General features: G+C 39.0%; 1 protein-coding gene across 1 annotated transcript; it reads right to left on the bottom strand.

The window, feature by feature from the left end:
- Positions 1 to 85: 85 nt before the first annotated feature.
- Positions 86 to 27325, bottom strand: LOC136237557 (autophagy-related protein 13-like). Its single transcript, XM_066027746.1, has 13 exons — positions 27189 to 27325; positions 27030 to 27104; positions 24632 to 24751; positions 24187 to 24233; positions 18590 to 18727; positions 18498 to 18538; positions 18351 to 18444; positions 16709 to 16768; positions 16599 to 16650; positions 15813 to 15893; positions 15647 to 15760; positions 693 to 818; positions 86 to 333 (listed from the first exon to the last, which is right to left on the bottom strand). The coding sequence occupies exons 1-13, from the start codon at positions 27243 to 27245 to the stop codon at positions 292 to 294; spliced, it is 1047 nt and encodes a 348-aa protein (XP_065883818.1). The 5' UTR covers positions 27246 to 27325; the 3' UTR covers positions 86 to 291.
- Positions 27326 to 27327: the final 2 nt, after the last annotated feature.

The raw sequence follows: 27327 nt of genomic DNA on the forward strand, positions 1-27327 counted from the left end.
CACCCAGTACATGCACATTACACCCCCTTGACACATGTAGCTATATACACATGTTAAATGCTGTTAGGAGAGCAATACAAACAAATACACAAAGCAATAATAATACAGTGCAATAGCTACCAAGAACTTCATTGTACAGCAATACTAAACAAAAATCAATATTACCAACTGATCATCGTACAATAAATAATTTCTCCAATATACTAATAGTTTGGCTATTTACAATAAATAATTTATGAGTACAGTGTGTGTACATGGGTACAAGGTTGGTGATAATGAAATGAAGTGACATTAAATGCCCAAGTTGGTAACATCTTCTTGCTGCAGTAACTCCTACAGGAAGAATATAAATCACTATTAATAGTCAGTTTGCCTGAACATGTGTTCACTAGCAATGGTTATGGTTTTGTACTGGAACAAGTCGTGTTTTCATGTTACGAACATGATTGTGTTGTCCATACTAAATATATGAGATGTTTGTAAATACACTATATAGGTATCTTATAAACAAAGGGAAGCTATTTTGGTGACAGGTTTCCAAAGTTTCTCTTGTATGCATACTTAAGTATTGTAGCTATTCTATATGGTAAACAATCAATAAACCAACATTTATAACATATTTATGCAGGCCAGCAAGGACGTATAGTCATCAGTCTTTCACAACTCTAATAGAAGTCACAATGAAAACTCACCAAAGCTTCTTGTACATCAAGCCCATCTTTACTGGAGAAGAAGTCCAACTGTGGAGGATGTTTGCAGTCCTCAAAGAATCTGTTAACATCACTGGATGATGTATTGTTACTAGCAAATGCTGGTCTCTGGTGGAACATGACACACAATGACATACTGTACAATGATTGACAATAATAACAGTTGCTATGGACTTCACTGGTTAGTCCACATGGCAACAAAATATATGGTGTACAAGTGGTGTTGGGAGCACAGTACGTAATAGTGACCATCTCAGCAAAAACCAGACTTAAGCATGCATATTGAGAAAATTGAAATTAAAAAAAAAAATCATAAAATTACGCATGCCACAAAGAAGTTTTTATCAGGCCAGTACTCGGAGAAGGAAGACTTAAATCGATTAAACCTATACACCACCTTATTCACCTGCTCATGGAGAGTTTGAAAATCTTTGTTTCATTTCTGTAGCCCAAACGGTATGTGTGTCACGTGCGTTTGTTTACGATGCAGTAAACGTAAGCGACATCATTTCTTCAACTAAACCGCCTTCATACTCATATGTGTAAGTGACTACAGGGTTAACACTCTATCTTGGCTGATTTGCTAATCCGTGGTGAACATTTTAAGCCAAACTGCAACATTGTAGACTAGGGGTAGGGCAATATTTCAATAATATCGAGAAATTCAATATTTTACTGATATCGATGTGCAAAAATGATATTGAGATACACTGTAACATATATAGTTGCTGTTACCTTGGTAAGTATGATGCAACATCTTGTAAAAAAAAAATCATGGGTACAACTCAGGTAGTGTTGGGACAATTACTTTTTAAAAGTAGCTCATTACATATTACTTGCAACTGAACTATTTAGTTACAGTTACATATTACCCATAAAATAAAGTAACTATAATAATGTTACATATTATATTACCAAGAGTTAATAATAAGAGAGGAGAGTGTCTAATGCTGTATAGGCTGTAATAGATGATTGCGCAGAAGTTAAACGGCTTCCTTTCCGTGTAACGTATAGGGTTCTAGTATTTGTTCGTTTCCTTACTGAAATTAGTTTAGCCGCACCGTGACGAATCCTCGAGAATATTCGAAGACTGAACTAAAGACTGACCTGTATGTACAGGGAACAGTGCTCCCTCAATTCAAGAATGCTCTGTAGAACCCCAGTAGTACCTCCTACTCGAAGCCCAGGTGGCCGCAGCCGAGCCTCCGGTTGACACACAAAGTATATTATTTAATATTAGCAATCTTAATAAAATAATATAACTGAGTTCATTATCTATGATCCTAAGAAAAAGCAAACTGTCACTGAATAGAGTCGAGCTACAACTCCTGTTGGCCCTCTGCTCGACTGGCTCTTCCAAACACCTCACGTGAGCCTATCGACTGTCCATCACGTGACCTCTTACAACTTCCCCCTCCTTTAAAAGATTGCCCATCATGGCGATCTTCTATCAGTCTTGCTGGTCTTCTAACTGTCCGTCCTGATCTTGTTCTATAATCAATAGCACTGTCCTGCACATCAACTTGAGCAGACTTAGATTGGCGAGGTTTAGGTTTTCTTACAGTTCTTCTTTTTCTGAGTTTACCAGATTGGCCTAACCATGGTCTTGCTTTAGCCATTTGTACACTACATTTAGAAAGCCTTTGTCTAGACACAATCATCGTCTCACCATCTTCATCTCCCTTTACCTGTATGACAGCATTCGTATTAGTCAGTGACACAATTACAAAAGGTCCCTGAAACTGTTTGTCAAGTTTGAACTTTGGTTGTACCTTAAGCATCACCAAATCTCCAACCTTGAGATCACTGCCCTTTGCCTTCTTATCATAGTATTTCTTCTGTTGCTTTTGAGAAGTTTCCAGATTCTGTTTAGCAAGTGATCGGGCATACTTAAGCTCTTTTTCCAAAGCAACACCGTAATCTGTTTCTACCACAGGGAACTTAGTCACAGGTACATGAAAATTCATTGCTGTTGGGAGATTAGGCTCTCTGCCATACACCAAGTAGAATGGTGTTTCACCAGTTGATTGGTGTGGAGTACTCCTATAAGCAAACAAGACAGCTCCAAGCACTTTATCCCAATTACGGCCTCTTCTGGTCACTACTTTAGCCAACATTTGTTTTAAAGTTCTATTAAAACGTTCTACAAGACCGTTTGTTTGAGGGTGTCCACCAGAAGTAGGCAATTGAGTAATTCCCATTAAGTGAGCTGTTTCCTGCAACACATCTGATAGAAACTCTGGTGCCCTGTCATGTATAATTCTGTTGGGAACTCCATGCCGCCAAATCAGATCTATTAAACATTGAGCCACAGTCTCTGCTTTGTGATCAGACACAGCGTACACTTCAGGCCATTTAGTTAAATAGTCCTGAAAAACTAAAGCATATCTCTTCCCACTTTCACTTAAATCAAGCTCAACAAAATCCATACCAAGGCATTCAAATGGGCCTCCCACAGGAACACTAACTAGGAGTGGCTTACCCACAAAACTGCAACCCTGTACAGAAGCACAACTCACACAAGATTCACACTTTTTCAACACATCAGCATTCATACCTCTCCAGTAAAAGTAGCGTCCAATTCTCTTGCTCATTCTCTTCACAGAGAAATGACCTGCGAAGCTTCCATCGTGATGTTCATCCACAATCTTCTGGTGTAAGTGAGCTGGAACTACCAGTCGACGCTTGGCTGGAAATTCTCCTCCTTCATAGTAAAGAATTCCATCAACTAGAATAAAACCCTTCTTAGCTTGACCCACTACGTGTCTGGCAGCTTGTACATTATCAGGTAAGGACCTATCCTCTAAATAATTCATGAGCTGTACCAATTCCTGATCCTGTCTCTGTTCCTGACGAACAAGTTGTAACAGTGACTCATCACTCTCAGAAATCTGCAATACTGCGACCTCAGTAGCTGGTAGAGGAGCTCTGGAAAGACAATCAGCCACAACATTTGCTGATCCTGGTTTATATTCAATTTTCATCTTGGGCAAAAATCTAGATATTCTCAAGTACCATCTTGCGAGTAACCCTTTAGACTGGTTCTTCAAATGGGCAAGAAATGCACTGACCAGTGACTTGTGGTCAGTATACACAGTAAAGTCGTTACCCAACAGGTAAACCTCAAAATGCTCCACTGCATAAACAAGTGCAGCCACTTCTAGCTCAGTAGGGGCATAACTGGATTCAGCTACGTTAGTTTGTCTACTAGCATAGGCAATTGGATATCTTCTACCATCATCACTTTCTTGTTCTAATAAGGCTCCAAATCCTTTACCGCAAGCATCAGTCCACAAAAGAAAGGTTTGTCTAAGTCAGGTGGATGTAAGAGGGGTGCTGAAACTAGCATCCTCTTGACTTCTTGGAAAGCTGACTCACACTGACTATCCCACACAAACGATACTGTTGACCCTGTCTCCTTATCTTTCCTTGTCAATGCAGTGAGTGGTCTCGCTACCACGGCAAGGTTTGATAGATGGCGTCGATAAAAGTTCACCAATCCAAGAAAGCTCTTCACTTCTTTACAACAGGTTGGTGTAGAAAACTCTTTCACAGCTCTCACCTTACTATCATTTGGTCTTACTCCTTGTGGTGATAGGGTATGGCCCAGATATTTGATCTCTGATTGTGCAAATGCACACTTCTGAGGTTTCAGTCGTAAGCCTGCTTCCTGTAACCGATGTAACACTTTCTCAACATGAACAAGATGTTCCTCAAATGATTGGGACACTATTAGAAGGTCATCAAGGTATACAAAAACAAAACTCCAGTCACGACCACTAAATAACTTATTCATTAACCTTTGAAAGGTTGCTGGAGCATTAGTCAAACCAAATGGCATCCTTCTGTATTGGAATAATCCCAAGTGACAAGTAAACGCAGTCTTATCTCTAGAATCAGGTGCCATCTTAATCTGGTGATATCCCTTCATTAGATCTAGTGTGGTAAAGATCTTTCCTTTACATCTACCAACAGCATCAATTAGGTCGTCAATTCTAGGGATCGGATATTGATCAGGTATTGTCTTCTTGTTAATTCCACGATAATCAACACAAACTCTTAGGGAACCATCCTTTTTCCTGACTAAAACCAATCCTGAAGCAAAAGAGCTTCCTGAGGATTCAATACAACCTGTATCTAGTAAATGTTGTAACTCACTCTCAAGCTCATTGCGTAGAGCATATGGCAGTCTTCTTGGTGGAGACTTAACTGGTGTAGTGTCGCTCATGTCTATGGAGTGCTCTACCAAATCAGTTTCTCCAAGTTCCTTGTCTGTTAAAGCGAACACATCAAGCTTCTTCTTCATCAAATTAATAATGGCTACTCTCTGGTCAGGTGTACAGTTTCTGCCAACAGTTAATTGTGTCTTAAGGAGATTCTCACGGTCACCATTACCCATGTTCACTACGGCAACAGTTCCAAAGGATTCATCTTTCCAAACATTGTCATCCATCTCAACTACAGAAACAGTATCAATAACTCCAATGACAGTACCTTTGGTGAGTACAACTGGCTCCACACCCCAATTAGTTACTGGAATGTTAAAATCACTCTCTCCAGTCCAGTATCCTTCCATAAAGTCACAGCAATCACTGGCCAATACAGACTCATCAGGAGTCACTACTCCTACTTGGCTGCTTACATCTTCATCATCATTGGCACTCAGCTCTACACGAGCTACTCTAGTCTGTTGTGGTCCTAATCTCAGGGTTTGAGATAAAACAACTTGTCTTACCACTGCTGACTCTGCGTGACTGCTTGACATCACTGGCTGTCCGACGCTGTCAATTATCTTGTAGCCCAAATCCTCCATGGCATTAGTACCAAGGATCAAACAACAGTTCTGCAGTTCGCCCCTCCAAATAGGCTTTGAAGAGTCTAGAATATAGCAGGGTACACATTTAGAAACATTAGTACCTTCAATTGTGACCTGTAAGGCCACAATACCCTTAGCACCCAGTGATTCACCACCAGCACCCAAAGGTTGTCCATCTAGTTTGAAATTTCTTTCTCTACACTGTTCTATGGACCAGTTACTCTTCTGCTTAATGTGAGGTAGTAACTGCTGTCGAGCCAAAGAAACTTGTGCACCACTGTCTAAAAGAGCTCTTGTCTTAATTCCGTCAACCACAATGTCTACCTTATAAGTTGGGCCTTTCAGTGCCACTTGTAATGCTACTGCTTGAGTATCAGATTCAGATAATATTGTACGCATCCACATTTCATCATCCTGATCTACTCTGGACTCAGATTCTTCCTCAGTCTCCGGACTATCAACGTCAACCCTTAAGGATGATTTGGTTTTAGACTCTGTACAGTTCCTGGCTATGTGCCCTGTTTTCTGACACTTAAAGCACTTGACACCCTTCATGAACATCTCTACTTGGTTCTTAGGCTTTGTTGGAGTACTATTGCTACTATTCTTGTCTTGAGAGACCTTGCCAAACTTGTTGTAGACAGTTTCACTCTGCCTTTCCTTCTTTGGAATTCTCTCACCTGAACCACCCCGTCTAGCTCTCTCTTGAATAACTATCTCGGCACGCAGCAGTCTCTGTAGAAGTTCTTGTACAGAACCAGCAGGAATCTCTCCCAACTCTTTTTGGAGCTCTAGTGGAACCTTATTCCACAAAATAGATTCCAGGGTTTCATCATTTAACTTACGAGGTGCCATGCGCTGGTAATCACGCATTGCGTCCAGCAGACCTTGAGCTGACCCAAACTGACTGTACTGTAGATCCTGGCATCTCTGATAGGCCGTGCGTGGGTCGTGGTGAACACCATACTGTCCACGATAGATCTCCACTATCTTTGACCATGAAGCCTTGTCGCGTTCCTTCACAGTATGTTGCCATGTCGCCTTCGCAGGACCAGTCAAAAACCATGAGAACCAACGGGCACGTTGCTGGTTACTCCACCCACAGTCGTTGGTTGCTTCAGTAAAGTCTAACAGCCATATCTCAAAATCATCGTCACCCCGTTTGCCACTAAACTTGTCTATTCTGCTAGTAAGAGAACGAAATCCCGGTGGATGAGGGTCACACTTTCTGCTCTGTCTATTCGGCAGATGACCTCTCTGATTGCTACCACTAGCATAGGAGGCATCACTGCTAGAATCACTGCCATCACTGTCGTGGCTACCTTCTGTCTGGGTCACTGGTAAACTTGTATCTTCAGTGGGTTTTTCTGACCTTACGACCTTGTCCACAACTGGTTGTAATTCTGCACCTGCAATTTCAGCAGACGATTTGCCCTTTCCCCGAAATGACACCATTTGTTTAGTGAGGACCTGTATCTCGCCTTCCAGACTTGTCTGTCTGGTAATGAGATCTTTCTTCTCATCACGTAGCTCCATAACTAGAGCATTAAGTTCGTCGACACGTTGCGCGCTGGCCAGCCGCTCTTCGTGTCTAGCATCTTGCGTACGTGCAAGCTCAAACTCTGACATATGCAAACGATTTGTAATCGTGCCCTTTGCTCGACAAGGGGTGCAAACATACAACACTGATTTAGACCGACACCCAACCAATGCATCATACAATTCATCGGTCAGCTTATCACTACGTTTTAAACAACCTACATGTTCCCACTTGTCGCAAAGGTCACACGCCATGGCCTTCTCTTCCTCCGTAACCTCTCTCTTACAGGATACGCAGGCGTCCATAGCTCCTTCACGTTCCTGTCTGCTTCTTCAGGATCTCGGTAGGACCTCCAAAGTTGTAGAACCCCAGTAGTACCTCCTACTCGAAGCCCAGGTGGCCGCAGCCGAGCCTCCGGTTGACACACAAAGTATATTATTTAATATTAGCAATCTTAATAAAATAATATAACTGAGTTCATTATCTATGATCCTAAGAAAAAGCAAACTGTCACTGAATAGAGTCGAGCTACAACTCCTGTTGGCCCTCTGCTCGACTGGCTCTTCCAAACACCTCACGTGAGCCTATCGACTGTCCATCACGTGACCTCTTACACTCAAAGGTAGGGCAACATGGCGACGCAGTGAAAATTTGAAGTGATACTCCGCCTTTGGTTCGTGTTTATTGGTTTCTCAGACGCTCTCCCCAAGAGTTATCTTCGAGGTTAACAGCTACACTTCTTTACGCAACAGAGCGATGCTCTTCGTGGTGAACTTGAACATCGAGTTGAACGCACGCCCTTGTGTCTGGGATAGCCTTTGTGGTTAAATGCGAAAATATACTAGCCAGTCTGTACGTTACGCGGAAAAGAAGCTGTTTAACTTCTGCGCAATCACCTATTACAGGACTATACGGCGTTAGACACTCTCCTCTCTTATTATTAACTCTTGGTATTACTTTGTGTCCACAGCCTTAAGCTGTCATGTGTGAAACTACCACCTTATCACGTGACATGATTGCATTGTTGGACCATAGATAATATACGTAATAAAGGATTGGCAACGCGCATATTAAACTGTAATTACGTCACGTACAATCCTCGTTACGGCCCGCCCACAAATTTACCCGCCCCTTTTCGTTGCTATCTACCCATTTCGTTTCTTTTGCTAACGAACGCTCGGATGGCAGTACCACTATGTTGGCGAGCAACGTACTAAAAAAGACGGACCGTGACCAAGGTGAGTAGTCTATAGCAGGAAATAGCTAAACATACGGATATTTTCAACCCAGCGCGATAGGAAGTTCTTTGGCTAGTGAGTATTCTCAGTTTTGGAGTTTTCACAGCCAAACAAAAGTTGCTTGCCGAAAATAATATTTATGTAGCTACTTGTAACCACCTATTAGATGTTATGCTTTATTTTTTGTAGACTAATTATTTTTCTATAGCTCAGTTTTAGCCTGTTTCACTGTGCTGGGTTTTGGAGTTTTGACGTGGCCATGCACATAGCGACATAATGGTGGCATCCAGTAAAAGAAAGTTTATTGCTACCGTAATGTTATGCACATGTACACATTCCGCTAGATACTACAGACGCGTAATAATGGGATACAGGAAGGTACGCATTGGAAGGAGGTACAAGAACAGGGAAAAGAAGCGGCTAGCCAGAAAGCACAGAGCACCAGGACGACCAAGCAAAATGAAAAATGTACGTGCATTTATACAGCCATAGTAGTATAGTTTATATAGTCTATATAGACATGTAGCTACTTGTATGTGCCTGTGACGTGCATGCATGCATGCCGTAGCTAGCTATAATTGTTTTATTCAAATTGGTATATATGCTAGCTATTTTGTATTAGGTGTGGGGCTAACTCTCCTCCATGTATGCATTCATGCACAAGGCCGGACTTCCACTTTCCATGTAAAATTGAAACACTCTAATAGAACAGTCACGTGTTCAAATAGAGCATTTCAATGCACTATGTATGGGGTAGCTATATATTCCCCCACAGGTACATGCAGCATGCAAAGTCTTTTCCCTCTCATCCAAAAAAAAATTGTTATACGTCCTTATATCGTTATAATATTACTTACATAAAATGTTCCATTGAGGCAATTATGTTTGCTTATATGCTTTAAATGATGAATCCGCATGCGTGCACAGTTGTTCAAGAATATTAGCTAATGTGTATAATGGCCTATATGCATCATGTAGTTATACTTACAGCATAATATAGTATATACAATGATACAACGATTACAATAATTAAGCAATAATAATCAATATAATAGTAGTTGCATGCTTACTATTGTGTTGATGTATATACGTATCAACTATAATCCTGATGTTTGGTTAGCTACAGTAATTTCATTAAATCCATGACTCTGCAGGCACCAACAGCTCTGTCCCAGATATCTATGCCAACATCTAATTCGACACCCCCTCTGACTCCTACTTCACCACTAATGTCTCCTATTTCACCACCAACATCTGAGGCAAAAACATCAATTCAGTCACCATTTTCATCACCAGGATCAATATCTGTGACATCTATTTCATCATTGTCATCCCCTCTTCCTCCAATTCCATCACCAATAACTGTGCCAACATCACCAGTTCAATCAACTTCCCCACAATTAACAACACTATCACCTAACTTACTGGAATCACCATCATTACCTGATATGTTGAACACAAACTTGCCATCGCGTGCCTGGAGTATGCAACAGTCTGAATGCAATTCACAATTATTTATCTATAAAATTCAAGAGGAACCATCATCTAGTAGCCAGCCCTTAAAGCTTTCACACTCTGTAACAGTAAGGTCTGATTTATCTGTGAGAATAGTTGTACATGGCCATGAGCTGAATAGTGTTACATGTGATAGTTTGTCAATTCCAGAGCAAATCAATGTACAAACCTTAACAACACTTCTGTTAGAGATTGAGAAGTTGAATGTCTGTCAAGGGCACCCTGACAAACAGTTTGTACATATGGTAAAGGATAAGAAGGGAAGATTGCTAAATTCATCTGGAGAAATTGCTGCATATATAGACAGCTATACAGAAACAGTGAGAACATCTAATTGCCAGCTACTTACAGACAAACACCGTTGTAGCAACTGTTCTATTTACCGTGATACAATAAGATGCATGTATCACAGATGGTGTAAGCAGCAGGATGAGCCCAAGGTTGTCAGTACCCACAGCCACGTTAATGAGAGGTGGCTAAACACCACTGAAATGAAACAGAAAACCAAACAGCTAAAGTCTCGATTGAGAACAACTGAAAAAAGAAATGTTTACTTAGAGCAAAAAATCAAGGAAGCCATCAACAAGAAGAGCATAGAAGTAGATAAGGAACTCAGTAATGGATTAGTTGACATCATGAATGAGCACTCTAACCAAATCAGCCAGCAGTATAACGAAAACAGTTTTCACCATCTTTTTTGGAATGAACAGATCAAAAACATGACACGATTTCCCAAACAACGCCGTTGGCACCCAATGATTATCCGATGGTGTCTTCACCTGAAGATGCTATCTTCTGGAGCATATGATGTTTTAAGAAGAGTGCTTGTGTTACCTTGTGGCCGTACACTAAGGGATTATACACATTTTATACAAGCAGGGGTAGGCATTCAAGCAGAGGTTACAGAACAACTCATGTCAGCAGTTAACATGGATAATTTAAAGGACTATGAGAAGCATATTTCAGTGGTATTTGATGAGATGAAAATAAAAGAAGGGCTAGTGTACAACAAGAATGAAGGTGAAATTGTTGGATTTGTAGATTTAGGAGCAGTAAACAACACTTTAGTATCATTTGAGCAGTCACTGACACAATCAACAACTCAGCCACGATTACCCATTGCTAAACATATGCTTGTGTTTATGGTCAGAGGGTTGTTTATATCTTTGAAATTTCCATATGCACAACATCCTACATCTGATCTTACAGCAGACAGCTTATTTCCACTAGCGTGGGATGTGATTCGCCATTTAGAATCTGCAGGCTTCAAAGTAGTTTCTCTTACTGCTGACAAAGGATCATGCAATCCTAAATTCTTCCGTCTCCACCGCCAAGCCAGTTCTGTAATTTCTGATGTAGTTTACAAAGTTCCCAACCCTTATAGTAGTGATGGAAGATGTATTTATTTTATTTCTGATGTTCCTCACTTGATAAAGACAGTAAGGAATGCTTGGTCCAATTCATTTGGACACAGTCATGCTAGAGCATTGTGGGTGAGTAGAAGTAGCTACATGCATAGAATATAGTTTAAACATTGTGTAATATATTATAATATGGCGATAGTGGCAAATAATAATTATTATCTAATTTTATACAGGTCAATGGAAAATACATTAGTTGGCAGCACTTGAGGAGATTGTACAATAAACGCACTGCTTCAGGGTTAACATTTTTAAGAAAGCTCACTCTAGGCCACATCAATCTTAATTCATACTCTAGAATGAGAGTTGATTTAGCAGCACAGGTATGGCTTGTGTACTTATAGCATTTGCGTATAAACATTGTCACATTAACAGGTTCTAAGTAAGTCAGTTGGAGAGGCATTTGCCTACTATAGGGATGATGATACAGCAGAAACTGAAAGATTTGTTAGGATATTCAACAAATTTTTTGACCTTATGAATACAAGATACCTGGAGGAAGAAATCTTGAAGTTGAATCGTGACTTGGGACCATTCAGGAAAGCAACTGACCCACGTTTAAAGGTAACCAGTTATGGTCTAAAATGTTGTTGTAGCAGCATACATGCATGCAAGCATGCACAACAGTGGAACTATATAGATACCAGTTCAAGTTATAATAGCTCCTATAGTGATTAAACTAGTCATAATACTGTAGTAACATGTTTATTACAATGCTGCAGTGGCTTGAAAATGACTTTCTGAATTATCTAAATGAATGGGAGAAAAGTGTCAAGCAAAGAAAAGGATTTACACCAGCACAAAGAACATTGATGTTGCTGAGCCCAGAAACACTTGAAGGGCTTAGGATGACAGGTAACTATAATTTTATATTAGCTACTTGCATGCTATATGTACTTTTTATTTTTTCCTTTATTATGCAGTCAAAGCAGTTGTAGAATTAGTAAGATTTTTGTTGAGTCTACCTGGTGTGAAATATGTACTGACGGAGAAATTTTGTCAAGACCCTCTGGAATCCTTTTTTGGTCAGCAACGAGCCCAAGGAAGGAGAAATGACAATCCCACCGCAGCAGAATTTACAACCAATACTAATTCGATAAGAGTGCAGTCATCAATTGCAACAGATCCCCTTCATGGTAACTGTAGGAAAAGACCAAAGGATAAGATTGAAATTGATGAGACTCCTTTGTCAAAGAGGCGACGCCATACCAAAAAGTGATAATGTTAATGCAATTGTTCAGCTGTATAATAGATTTGTCATATTTAAATTCATGGTGTGATTTGTCATAAATTTGTCATATTCTAATATAAATTCACATTTCCTTTCCTTTTTTAAGTTCCTTTCTCATGCTTTTCTTTTTCCTAGTTTCAGTGCTCAGAATGATTTTGTAATCTTCTATCCATTGTTTAGCATAGCTAAATCCTCTAATGTCTAACCAATATGTTACAATCATTTTAAGTAATTCCATGTTGTTGTCATCATTTATTATAGTACAGCTTATGATGTCCCACGCACATTGCACCTTGATGTTTTGACACACTGAGCCAATTATTTTGGCCTTCCCTTCAGCTGATTCTGCAGATGACATGATACTGGATGCCTTAATATGCTGCGTTAGTTTGTATTGCATAGCAATTTCTATCTCACGAAACAAGTGATAAGCATCATCATTGACTTCGAATAGTCCTCCTCTATTAACTTGTTTGATCCATTGGGTAGTGTAATTTAAAAATGATGGCAGTTCTGGAGTCTGGTCATCTACTTGCATTCTGTCCAAACATTCCACAAATCTGGCTGCTTTTTCTCCCTCAATCTTCATATACTTACGGTGTAACTTCATGCCTATGTACCCGCATGCATACCGGATAATATTTTCTTCATCTTCATTGAGGGTAATATCAGGCTCTTGGACGCTTGGCTCTCCTCTATCCTTGAAAGTTGTACATAAAAGATGCTGAAATATGCATTCATTAACAAGTTCCATAAACAGTGGCTCATTGTTGAAATGTTCACAATGCATCTTCATTAGAAAGTTATTCCATAATGGTGGCAAACGTTTAGCCCTGGCGCCAACATAATTCGTCCAAATTCGCTCCTTGATTTTAGTAACAGTTGCTGGTATTGGAATGCATAGTACAGTTTGCAGTGCTGTCAACAAGTCGGAAGAAAATTGCTCTACAAATGACGTAAATTCGACCTTTTCGCAGGCAACAAGTAGCTCGCTGCGGTACTGCTTTACAGTAGCAATTCTAACACTGTTAATCTGTAATTCTGCTCTATTTTCCAAAGAAACAATGGCACCTAGAAAGACGGACCGTGCCATCTGCTTAGCAATACGGGGTATCTATGACAATAGGCGCGCGCAGGTTACGTTACCAAACACGTGACCGTAACGAGGATTGTCTAATAGTTGCTATGCGCGTTGCCAATCCTTTATTACGTATATTATCTATGGTTGGACGATGTGCAAATCTTGGTTATAAGTAAGAAGCTGGTGAATAAGCTTCATTCAGTAGGCTTCGTTACTTCATTGTGGCTAGGCGTTACTCAGTGGATAACTAACAAGATTAGTAACTTTGTTACTTGTAGTAATAATATTACATAATATTAGATTCATTACAGTAACTATATTACTTAGGTAACATGTTACATTTGTAAGTAAAGTAACTTGAGTTATATTACCTGTTTTTATAGCGTATTTCGTTAAGTAATAATCATTATGTAACACGTTACTCTCAACACTGAGCTCAGGCATACAATACTAGGTATTGACAACCAGCTACTATGCAATAAATCAGGATTTGAAAATTAATAAATTGGACAGGCAGATCAGTTGATATGGACTTGAGTTATTCAAGAGACATACTGTATTGCAATATCAGTAGTTACTGAGTGCCAAAAAAAATGATCAATATTTGTTTTTGAAAATATTGCCCACCCCTATTGTAGACTAATGCAAACAAAGTTATGGCTGTGGATGTAAGCGCCTGTATTTCTTATCAGTACAGTTACTGTACAAATTGATTATCTTACTCTTCCTACTGTCTAGCGCTATAATTCCAAAACTACTCACTACAGAAGGCTGAAACTTTGGTGATCCATTCCTTAGATACTGCAGATAATGCTGAGAATATTTTGGAAGTTGTGCGAACAAGTCAGGTTTTGCTGAGACAGTCACATACGGTATAAAACAAGTGGTTTATATGAAATCATACAAATATTATGAACTCTTGATGAAATGAAAGGTACTTTTGGGAGCACAGCATGTATTCTATCCAGGAAAAAAAGATTTGCAAGATACAACTGAGTAGAGTACTTTACCAGTTAACACCAGGTCACCATTAATACAGCTGGGTAGACTACTTCACCAGTTAACACCAGGTCACCATTAATACAGCTGGGTAGACTACTTCACCAGTTAACATCAGGTCACCATTAATACAGCTGGGTAGACTACTTCACCAGTTAACATCAGGTCACCATTAATACAGCTGGGTAGACTACTTCACCAGTTAACACCAGGTCACCATTAATACAGCTGGGTAGACTACTTCACCAGTTAACACCAGGTCACCATTAATACAGCTGGGTAGACTACTTCACCAGTTAACACCAGGTCACCATTAATACAGCTGGGTAGACTACTTCACCAGTTAACACCAGGTCACCATTAATACAGCTGGGTAGACTACTTCACCAGTTAACACCAGGTCACCATTAATACAGCTGGGTAGACTACTTCACCAGTTAACACCAGGTCACCATTAATACAGCTGGGTAGACTACTTCCCCAGTTAACATCAGGTCACCATTAATACAGCTGGGTAGACTACTTCCCCAGTTAACACCAGGTCACCATTAATACAGCTGGGTAGACTACTTCACCAGTTAACACCAGGTCACCATTAATACAGCTGGGTAGACTACTTCACCAGTTAACACCAGGTCACCATTAATACAGCTGGGTAGACTACTTCACCAGTTAACACCAGGTCACCATTAATACAGCTGGGTAGACTACTTCCCCAGTTAACACCAGGTCACCATTAATACAGCTGGGTAGACTACTTCACCAGTTAACACCAGGTCACCATTAATACAGCTGGGTAGACTACTTCCCCAGTTAACACCAGGTCACCATTAATACAGCTGGGTAGACTACTTCACCAGTTAACACCAGGTCCCAAGTTTTAAAGCTATGAAGGCTGGAGCAATGTCAGTAAATTTTCTTGCTCAAGGAACAACAACAACATTGCACAGCGGCAACTGCATAGTGCTAAGCATCAAACTAGGAGCCTAGTGATTACCAGGCCGGTGCTCTACCATTTGACTGTGATGACTCACCCACACACGCACACATAGAGCCTAACAACTTACACTACACTACATGCTGCGCACAACTTACAGAAACCGGTAGACTGTGAAGTGGTGACTTCTTTGTCTGGTCAGTTGTTGTCAATTCTTGAACGGGAAATAAAGAGTGTTCATAATTGGGTAGAATAGAAGGATCATCATCTTCCTATTGTACACATAATGTTGCTAGCTACAATGAACTGTACAAAACAGTTCACCTGATAGACTAGAGGTCTGTCAACTTCATCTTGGAGGAAGATGTTCCCTTGTGGATTACTATACAGTGAGTCTGGTGCATCCTGAAACAAGCCATACAACATATAGTCCACCTCATAACAAAACAGAGCTTATGAGGAGGGAATGGCATGGCACAAGTATATGAGAAGCTAATGACTATTTTAATAACAGACAAACGCAAACTCTTATCAAAATGCGTTCTGGGCTATGTTAAGTCTACAGTGGCTGTACTGCTAATTTTGTAAATTAGCTTTACCAAGTTAATGAGTAACTACTCTATAGATCATGTGATCTAGGGTGTGGCTCTCGATAAAATCACATGCGCACAGTAAAACAACCTTTTAAAAGTTCTAATACGACAGAATCATAATGGAAAATAGTATAAGTATTTCTTGTGACAATAAGTTATTAGGTACAATTACACAACATACTTGTGCTGTGGTGATTAATTCTGCCCAATATTTTTTTCCCTCACTTTTCCCGTAAACATCATGAAATATGAAGCTGTAGCAACTTTTTGCGAGACAACGCCTTAGATTGGACATGGTCTATAAATAACCAATTGGTGATCCACTTTAAAAGAGGCGCAGCCTTTCTATACAGGTAGCTGGTCACTATTTACAACTTGTCACAAAAATAATAATATTAGAAAAAGCTACCAAAAGAAGTGGTGGGAATACTACACCTAGTCACTTAAAACTGACTTTAAAATTAGTCAATTTATAAATTGAGAGCTGTGATTTGGTAAATGGGTAACTGCACACTACCTGAATGGCGGATGAAGAGAAGGGTAGCTGTGATGACGAGGGCAGCTCCTTGCTGAAACATGACCACAGTGTGCATGAATAGCCAATGACAAGAGACTATGATGCGTCACCTCTTAACATCAACATCAAAGTGGTCACTTCTAACAAGCAATTCCTCAGAAGTGATCTTCCTATAATATGACATCATTACAATACAGACCATTCAGGAAACTGATCAAAGAATGAATTCAAATTAAATGTTATTCGTATGCCTTACTCAACACCAGACTATATACATGATAATAGGGTGGTTAAAACTGGATCAACATCACCCACTAACCTAGAAAGTAATCTCCGCTATTAGACTTTAGGCTTTGTATTCATAAACACGCTACACAGTATGAAAACATTACCAGGTATGACATGAAATTTGTACGATATCAAACCTGTTGGTATAAATCCATTAGTAATTCATAAAGTTATGGTATGATTTTTTCCGTGAATTCTGTCAATAATTTAGTAGTGCCAGGTCAGACCCAATGTGCTTACATGACGGACACTATACTATAGTATGTACAAGTTGAGCTGGATCCTGAAAAGCAGCTAAAAATTAAAAGTCCCAAGAGAGTAAACATTTCAGCCAACCAGATGATTAATGGTGATAGCAAAGCTGTTAACAACAGACATATACAGTTTGGCTCCATTACAAGTTTGGGAAATAGACACTGTATTTTATGGCTTCCCCATAGGAAATGTATTGTGAAAACTTTCGATTGGCCGTAAATATTATGTCAGACATTTGAACGAAAAGATTTTGAAACATTTTTAGCGGGTCGAGCAGTACTAAGTGTGCCAAATTTCAAGATTGTGTGCAATTGCATCATCCATGAGCAAAACGTAAAAGTGTACATGTAACCAATTAACTAAATAGCAACATGAACCAGATTAACTCATATGTTCTAAAACTGGACATGGTTGAAACTGAATGGCTTGTACGTTGCTATATTAATGTTTCCCAAAAGGAGTAGTGATTACTGAAAAGTAGTAGGATTGTTTCTGCTGTTAATAGACCAGACACATGAAACTGCTCCTACTTTCTTTATCTTTCTTCTTATTATTTGAATCAGTTATCACTGTCAATCAGTTCAGTACAGGTGGGACCAGTTGACCAGACTCAAATTTGACCTTGTGTATTGAAGGCATTTATTTACAGTAACATTTGACAAACTAATGAATGAGAAATTCATACAAATTCGTCAATTTTTTCTTTAATGAAGAACTAGTTCCTGTAGCCTATTCCATGTTGTTTCATGGAAAGTTTGATGTAACATTTTTTGTACTAATTTGGTCACATTTCTGTTAGGGTTGTGCGATATTGAAATTTTATTATTGCGATAATGTACCTCATTATCACAAATACACACGTAAATACTAAATACTAGTTAGATACTGTAAATGTCTCCAATTAATTATCACTGTGTCACTCATTATGCAGTTTTTCTTACTTTATACCTGTAGCTATATCTGGAACCATATCATGACAAAAATTAAAAGTATTAGTTAGAATTATACCTGAAATTGTAACATTTTCTCATTTCAGGTTGGCCACATGTAGTTTACAAAAGTAGCCGGAAATTTCCTATTATCACGATAATGCAATAATGAAAATTTTCTCAATGACAATAATGGCTTTCGCGATAATCGATTATTCACGATTATCGTACAGCACTAATTTCTGTTCAATAGAAGCTTCACACACATCACTGTAACTACCTTTCAGGCAACACCAGGTTGGTGCTGTAGTGTACAGTAATACCAATAGTGCCAAATGTACATGAGCTCTGAGCAACCTGTAGTGTGTTGTACCCTACAAACACAGTACATACATGCATACAATGTTATTAATGTTCAATCCAATACCTTTTCCTAGTTCATTTGTGTTGGGAGTACCACAGTACAATCTGTTGAAAGGAAGCCATCTTGTATTAGTTGGTTGGTAACCAATGACTCACCTACTGCACATCTCGTATTCTTTCTTCCGTGACAGTTGGTAGCCAGGTGTTGTCCGACTGATGCACACAAGTGATCGTAACATCAACCCCAGCCGAGGGTAGAAGGTATGGGACATTCTCACAGTGGCCTCCACATTACTGGAAACAGCACACACACACTACAGTAATCACTGTCAGGAATAACAGTTGGTATTGGCCACAGGCATTACTCCATACAAAACTTATGGTCTCCTGAACATGTGTGTAGTGTTGCATCGACATGCATTTTTTCACATATATTGATACCAATTATTTGCCTGTTGCCCTGTTCCTGTAACTGATATGCCGATTAGGGCTGAGCGATACTGCCATTTTAGTATCACGATCGATACTAAAGCCACTATTCACGATACTGAATAGTTCACGATACTTACAAATAAGTCAATCATAGCTGGTGCTACATAGCATATTGCTCAGCATTCCTGCAGGAAGTCCTTATAGGTGATAGCAAACTAGTCACTATCATCCTTGTTTACAGTAACAGTTATTTTAACACATGCTTTGAGGTTGTTATGGTGTTCACACCTCTCTGCAGGGGAAACCAGATGGGTGGACTTTATCATTTCCAAGGATTCTTAGCATAACAAATGGATTTTTAATGACAGTAATGTACAGGCATGGTATCACGATAGTTAATAACAAAAATATCGCGATATCGATACTTTCAAAATATCGCGATATATCGCTAAAACGGTAGTATCGCTCAGCCCTAATGCCGATATTAACTGATATTCTTGAATTATTCAGAGCTCATGTGTGTAAATTGTATTTGTAACAATAAAATGTAATCAATGTAATCAAGAGTATACAATAGAAACCAAGAGTGTCGAATGGTGTATTAGCCCGTGATTAATGATTGTGTAAAATAACACGGATATTTCAGCAATTGTTCATTTACGCGAAATGATGATTTAAAATGCATACGTGGGTCTCTGTTCGCCAGTTTTCTGTGTTATTCAACCAAGTATTATTCAACAGTTATTGTACAAGGAAAGTGTAGTAAAGACCCAAGATAACTCCAGCTCACTAAGACAACGGTTGAACAAACTAGTGCGTTGCCATGCCTGCAGGATCTGCTTGGCAGTGCCAGAACTTTAACTTTGGCCATTTCCCTTTAACGCTATCATGTTTTCACTTGGTTTAGTGGCCGAATTGGGATAAATACAGCAATTAACCCTTAATGGCAATATAAACGAACAATTACTGAAGTATCCGTGATACTTCACGCAATCATTAATCATGGGGTAATACACCTGTTCGATACTCTTGGTGTAATTAATTGAGTGGGAGGTCGATTTTTACTTACTTTGCTAAAAATTTTGCTACTAAAAAGGAAGCCAAGTAGTAGTAGTAGTAAACAGCTAAGCCACCTCATCAAACAGTGTTTTAGTAGGATTCCAGACCCTTTGCGAAGAGTGATCAACTAATTGCGTGGGCGGGCGATAAATATGCACAGCTTGTTATATAGCCTTGCAGCCATACTAAACCTAAACAGTCATAAAACAGTTATAGCAAATAAATATTTTACCACTTACTGCTGCATTTACTGCTTTCTTCATTTTTAACCGTTCATTGCCGTAATTAATGAATGATAGTGGATTTCGGTTAATCAGCAAATTATTTCTGTTTCGTAACTGATACCAACAATATTGGCTGTTACCAATAATTCAACAGATTATTGGTGTAATACTGCATGTGTGGTCACTTTTCTAAACCTAATTTCAGCAAATTTACAGTACAAGCCTTTGACCTATTGCTTGATTCTCATTTCTAAAGTACCATAAACTCTAGCAAGATTCTGCCTAAGAATGGATTAAGTGAGTAACAACTTTGATCTACTTTAGCACAAAGAACACAGTCCAAACAGATATTTTTATACACAGTAAGACACACATACAGGCTTTTATCCATGGTAGGATAGCAATTCAAGTAAGAAATGGCTTCATTGTCATGTAAATACTAGTGAACCCTTATTGATTGAAGAATACAAGTGGCTGATGGATGACTCAGTGGTCTGACTAAGTAATCCGGCAGACAGCAGGGTGAAGTTTGCAAAATGGTCTATAGTTTTATTTTAATGCAGTTTTGGATTGTCCTGTATACCTAAAACAATATTCCACCTGCTGGACAGGTGTCAGCCTTGGGAATTTTGCCATAGCAACCAAAGTTTAATTAGCTGTATAGCAACCATACAAATTTCATAAAATAGCTTCTGTGCGTTTCAGTTTTACCCAAAATTGTTTGATAACCTGACCATTTAACAAATCTGAGGTATTACAATTAATGTCAGAAAAAAACTGTATAATTAAACAGTCCCATAAACTCATTATGCATACCATAGTTACGTATTTCTCAATAACTATCGTAGGGCCTGCGGGCACAAACTACACCCTGTCACACAACAGGACGTATCTCAGTATTGGAGTAAAATATTTGCATTCTGCTCCTCGTATTATAAAGCCAATCAATTGCTTAATACCTGCTTAAATTGTCAAAGCTACAGCACAAAGTTATGGGCGATTAAATTTTGAAAGTAGACAAATTTTATATGCTCACATTCCCTGGCCCAGTCACATTTGCTCTCTTACCTTTCTTTAGTTTGCTTATTTAAAAAATGTTTGTGTCAGCTTAAACTATCATAAACCATGATAGTGGGTTCATGATAGGGATCGCCCATGTTTTTTGCAAAAATCCTAATAGAACGCACACCTAAAAACCACCTTGAAAAGCATACTTCAACTCAAAACAGCCCTCCAACTAAAGTTCATGAAGCGCAAACAATTTATCAGGTGCAGTATTACAAAATGTTCAAAATCTAACCATAACATTGGTGCTAAAGATAGAATTTGAGTTTTATACATAAAGAAGTTAATGTACATGTATGTAGATCATCAAATGCAAGCTCAATAACTAGTACTTGCTATACACTTGCAGAGTATGTCACAAAGCACTCACTATACAGTGAATAGCATATGTATGTTATTCATCTATGCTTATTAACTGCCTGGTGTTTAGATTCTTCACACCTGTTCCACTATCATCTAGCTAACTTAGCTTGTTTTCAAGAAATAATGAAATTAGTTATGCCTTATTTGGGACATCATATTATGTGGTTATCCATGCAGTACAGTAGCTGCCTCTTGTACCCCTTATATACCCTGAAATGTGGACACTGTTATTTGTCTAAGGTCCCGTTTGTATTAAACACACATCCAATTAAGCCTCTGAGATCAGAACAACTTTCCAATACAACAGTACAGTGGGGTCTCAGGATACTATTCTGAGGTTTCAGAATAGTTTTGTGAGAGCCTCTAGCTATATTTTATATAACTAGAGGCTCTCACAATACTATTCTGAAGCCTCTGAGATCAGGACAACTTTCCAATAAGAACAGTATAGTGGAGTCTTAAGGTGTCCAGAATAGTGTTGTGAGAGCCTCTAGCTTATTTTATATACGTAGGATACACACACACACACACACACGCACGCACGCACACACACACACACACACGCACACACACACACACACACACAAGACTGTGTGCTACCTCTTAATCAATATTTTTTATGTACAGTAAATAGATCATGACATGTCCTTTGTACTGAAGTTATGTCTGTTCTCAATCACTTCTGCTCAATCACTTCTGCTCAGTCACTTCTGTCTATACCTTTTGTTATTTTCACTGAAATGGCCATCAAATCAAATTCTTTAAGGTGTGCTATTCTCCTACACTTGCATGCTGCTCCTCTTGCATGAGAATTTGGTAACCTTACAATTTGGCATGCAAGAGAGAAATTTCAATGATATAAAAGTGCTCAATGTACCAGCCATTTTGTGACCAAATTTGTAAGAAAGGTCTTCCACACCAAATTTTACCACTTTAATGATTCATAACTTAATTTAGATTTGAAATAAGTTATTGATTGAAATTTTGTCGACTGTGAGCCATAACATAGCGCATTGGATGAAGAAAAATTTCAGAAACAAAGTTATTCATACAATCGCATGTGGAAGACACAAATCCAGCCTTGAAGAGCATCCATCACATTATATTGCATAAACAAAATTGGACTTAAAAAGTCTTTCCTGCTGCCACCTATTTGTTCCACTAATGATTTCCTCTATTGACATCTATCAACAGCATATATTGGGGTCAGCAACAGCCTGCCATATGTGTGTGTGTGGCACACAGTATATTCAGCATGCAGCACAAATTCGGTTTTACAAATAATTCATAATAGTGCATGCTGAATGTGCACATGTACATTGCATATACGTCAGCCGGTGTTTTATGAAATACAGTGGTAGACGGGGACAGTGCTCGGTTACAACAAATCCATAACAGTCAAGCTGTGCAAAAGGTGTAGTGGTACTACAACTGTGCTGAAATTTTAATCAATGGAACAATTTCTTGGTGATTTATTTCACAGTTTGGCTATTTTGGCATGGATCCTATCATTTACTACTTTACATGTGCTAGCTCTATTCAAGGGCAGAAAGTCAAGCTGATGTTGAAAACAGAACTAGACGATTTACTTATATCTAAAACCATTTAGTTAATGAGATTACATTAATATAACTTGTATAATAGTAATAGTGAACTTGTTCATTCCAGTCACCTCTGCCAGGCTTGCCTTATTAAGGAGGTGGTTGCATTAAACACGTTAATGTCACTGTGTACACAAATGACAATTAGGAGACTGTTACAATGGTCAGGTGACCTTATTATGCAGTGATCCAGTTAGTTAGACAGGTTTCATTGTATAGTTTAATATTAGAAGTATTGTGTAATCACAAATGCAGTATAATACCTACAGTAAAGCAAACAGGCATAACACGGAATGTGATCAAAGGAATCAAATGAAATTTGGTGTATGACTTTGACTCATGATGCACTGTCTTTATTATTAAGAAATTTGGTTAATGTTTCAATTTTGATAAATTAGCATGGAATGACCAAAATACTAGAATTTCCTGAGTTAATATCCCAATTTGCCCAATGCTAGCAGGTGGTTTTGAGTAGTCCATAGTATGGAGAAATATTTTGTGGCATAAAATAAACTATAGACCATATTGCAAGGTTCAGCCAAAACAGCCCCTTCTTCTGCCGGACTAGTTGCAGCTAGTGGATAGTAGTCCCAGCACAGCAAGTGTTAAGTGACCAGACCACTATCTTGCCTTTTGTGATATCGCTGGCTGGAAGACAGGATCACTGTAGACAAAGTTGTGAATTTCCAACATTTAAATGGATTTTATTCATTGGTTAGCTGTACGTTGGCATGGCAAAATATATAGTTTACTGCAAAATTTCCAAGCAGCATTTTTTTCTGGCAAAAACAGCAAGAAGCTATGGTAACTGTTCAACCACAAATGTAACTCTGTCAATGGAACTTCACCACACCCTATCTCGCCAGCCAATGACATCACAGATAAGAAAGGAGGTGAGATAGCAGTCTGGCCAGTGGCCACACGAGTATCTGGATACATCAGACTATTCATAATCCTAAACATGACTGTTTGGTGTGCATACAGTATGTACACAGGTATACACACATACCTTGTATCCAAGCTGATTGACCACACTTCGAGAATCAGTGACTCACCCTACATACAAAGGAACACACCTATACTATACTATGTCCAACCAATGAGGTAATTTTGTACCACAAATTCTTCAAGTGTGGGTATACACATCTGGTATCCATGACATCACAAAAGACTTTATACTATGACATCATTATTACTACAATGACTGTGACACCACTGTGGAATTACTTTATTTTCACACACACACACACACACACACACACACACACACACACACACACACACACACGCACGCACGCACGCACACTACACACTCACACACACACGCACGCACGCACACTACACACTCACACACACACACACACACACACACACACACACATTCACTACACACACACACATTCACTACACACACACGCACGCACGCACACACACACACTACACACAACACACACCTCAGTGGTTTTCAGTGATATTTCAATACACACAGGCACATCAAGAGTGGGTAGCCTTCCTTCTAGTTTCCTCTTCACCTCCTCTGATGTCTCTCTGTCCTCCATGAGTGACAGGTTGAACTGCAAAATGACAACATCATCAACCTGCTAGAAACTTTGCTATGTTTTATAACTGATAAACCTCACTTAGTGACCACCTCATTGTCAATTAGGTACATAGTTAAGATGAACTTCATACCTTATTAATAAGACCGCCTCATTATAGTGACCATGTCAAGTAGGTCCCAACTATAGCTATCAATGAAGTTTCATTTTAATGACAAACAGCCACCTTTACTTAGACAGGGTGAAAAACAATCATGCCTCTACTCATCTGGTACAGACTGACAGACAGACTTAACAAACAAAAACACAGAGAAGGATGTAACAGAAAGAAGACAGAGACATTCAGTGAATTGCGACAGGACAACCAAACAATTAATTGCAAGGAGAATATGCAGCCAAAAGATCCCTTGTCCAGAATTCAGGGATGTCCTCTGAGAGGGGTTCCACTGTTCATGAACAGCTAAATGATGTAATCATTTCTGCTAAGTGTTGAAGCAAAATATCTGATATCCCCTAAGAAGCATTGACTACAATGAATGTCCATTTACAATAGGACAAAATGCAGTATTGAACAATATTGTACTTTGCATGGAAGGATCAAAGCGATGCCGCGTATTATATTGTCCATGATGAGTCATACAGAACAGTTATGCAGCTAGTTGGGCAAATACAGTACAGTTATGTGGAGAATATATTTAAGGAATGTTATGAAAACAACTGATGTGTGTGACACCGTAAATTGCTAAAACCAGCCTACCACTTCATTTTACGGCTAGAAATAGATTGCATAAACACTTACTGATCGTCTGATCACGAAGCTATTTAAACATGGCCACTAAGACAGCATGATTTATAACGTGCGTGACATTATAAACCACTAAAATTATCCTATTAGTTCGTTCTATGACTAGAACTAGATTATATAAACACTTACTGATATCCTGATCACTAAAAATCGCAGTGATTTGAGTACTAGAGAAAATAGCTCCGAGCCAGATGACCAGGAAGTAGCTACATACACCGCTTAAAGCACCTCCTTGCTTGTGTGCATGAAAATACAGCACTGGGGGGTGTCTCGGGGCAAATACAGCACTCGGTTTCATCTCGTGCTGTATTAACCCCTCGACTCACCCCCTCGTGCTGTATTTTCTGTACACATGTACGGCAGTGCTTTAACTATAACTTAGTATCACAGTATATCATGAAGTAATATATTATCAGTTGAGAAAACATGGAAATATTGCATTATAGCATTTGAATGCTACATTACTAATATTAGAGTGTTTGACTGTTGTATTAGAGCGTTTTGATCACTATGGTTGCGGCCTCATTGTCCAATAGCATCACAGTCATAGGAACAGTGTCTTTAGGGGATAATAAAAGCAGTCACTGTGTTAAACAATTGTGACAATATCGATATTGTGCCACTGAAATTTGGACAATAGAATATCACGTTACTGCTCAACCACATGAACAACAAATATGACAGCTAGTCACTTAACAATTGGATACTTTATAAGGTAGAAGGCACAGAGGCAGAAAGCCCTCCATGCATATTGGCATGGTATGCTGATGTCACCTTATAATAACAGCTGGAGAGGCTTCCTGTATGGTGACATATGTTTACAAAGCTCCTTGTTCATGTCTGGCGCATTTGCTATGAGCCTACTCCTGAAATGCCATAGTACTCTAATAGAGCAGTCACTTGTTCAGCTATTTCAAATTTTCAATTTAAGTTTCTCGCCTAATTTACTACTGTACCTTTTAATGGCATGAAGTACTGCTGAGTGAGCTAGCTATGTGTTGCTCCTTCCATTATCATATGCCACAACCTAAATAAATGTATATGGGTGGCACAGTGGTAACAATCCTTGTAATCTATACGGCTTCTCATATGCCACTAATCACAAAACCTTGTCATTATGTTACCTTTGCTTTACAGGTATTGCTAAGCCCCTAGCTATGCGGAGATTTGACAATTTGCAAGAGCAATAGCCCCATAACTGGGGTGTAGCCAGTTGTCTAATCCCCTACTGATCACAATTTAGTAGTGATTCACCTCACGTTATGGGCTGTGGCCTGCACGCAAGTCTGTACTCTTTTATCAATTTAAAGCAAAGAATCAAAACTCAAAACGCCCACTACTGGGGGAAAATTTGTTCATAAATCCCCCTAAGATCCCCCTACTTGGGGGAACTGTAGGTGCATATATGAAGCAGAACACCTTTCTTCAGTAACTCTTGACAGTACACACAAAAGTTACTGTACATGCTCAATGACAGCAACTACTCACCCAGTCTGCTCCATTAGGAATTGAATTACTCTTTAACTTATCTCCACATCTCGACTGTAGGATAATTTGACCAGCCTAAAGAGAGTATTAAAAATGGCGCAACTGATATACTCAATGACACCTTGAAACACGTGACCCACACGAACAGCGTACACTTACTTTTATTGTTAAAAATTTAAGGTACTTATCGAAATCTTTCTTGTCTTTAGAGACCATTTTGGCTGGCCATTACGGTGATAAACAACTCATTTTGTAAGGGAATTTCCCATATTTCCCATAATTCAGAATGTATTTAGTA

The sequence above is a fragment of the Dysidea avara genome, chromosome 11, assembly GCF_963678975.1.
Source record: "Dysidea avara chromosome 11, odDysAvar1.4, whole genome shotgun sequence".
Classification (NCBI taxonomy): domain Eukaryota; kingdom Metazoa; phylum Porifera; class Demospongiae; order Dictyoceratida; family Dysideidae; genus Dysidea; species Dysidea avara.

Excerpts from the sequence above, each read along its gene's own strand:
- LOC136237557 (XM_066027746.1), bottom strand. The coding sequence starts at position 27,245 with ATGGTCTCTAAAGACAAGAAAGATTTCGATAAGTACCTTAAATTTTTA. Across the intron at positions 18,445-18,497 it reads CACAAATGAACTAGGAAAAG|GGTACAACACACTACAGGTT; the intron begins GTATTGGATTGA and ends CTGTGTTTGTAG. Across the intron at positions 16,769-18,350 it reads AACCTGGTGTTGCCTGAAAG|GAAGATCACTTCTGAGGAAT; the intron begins GTAGTTACAGTG and ends GTCATATTATAG.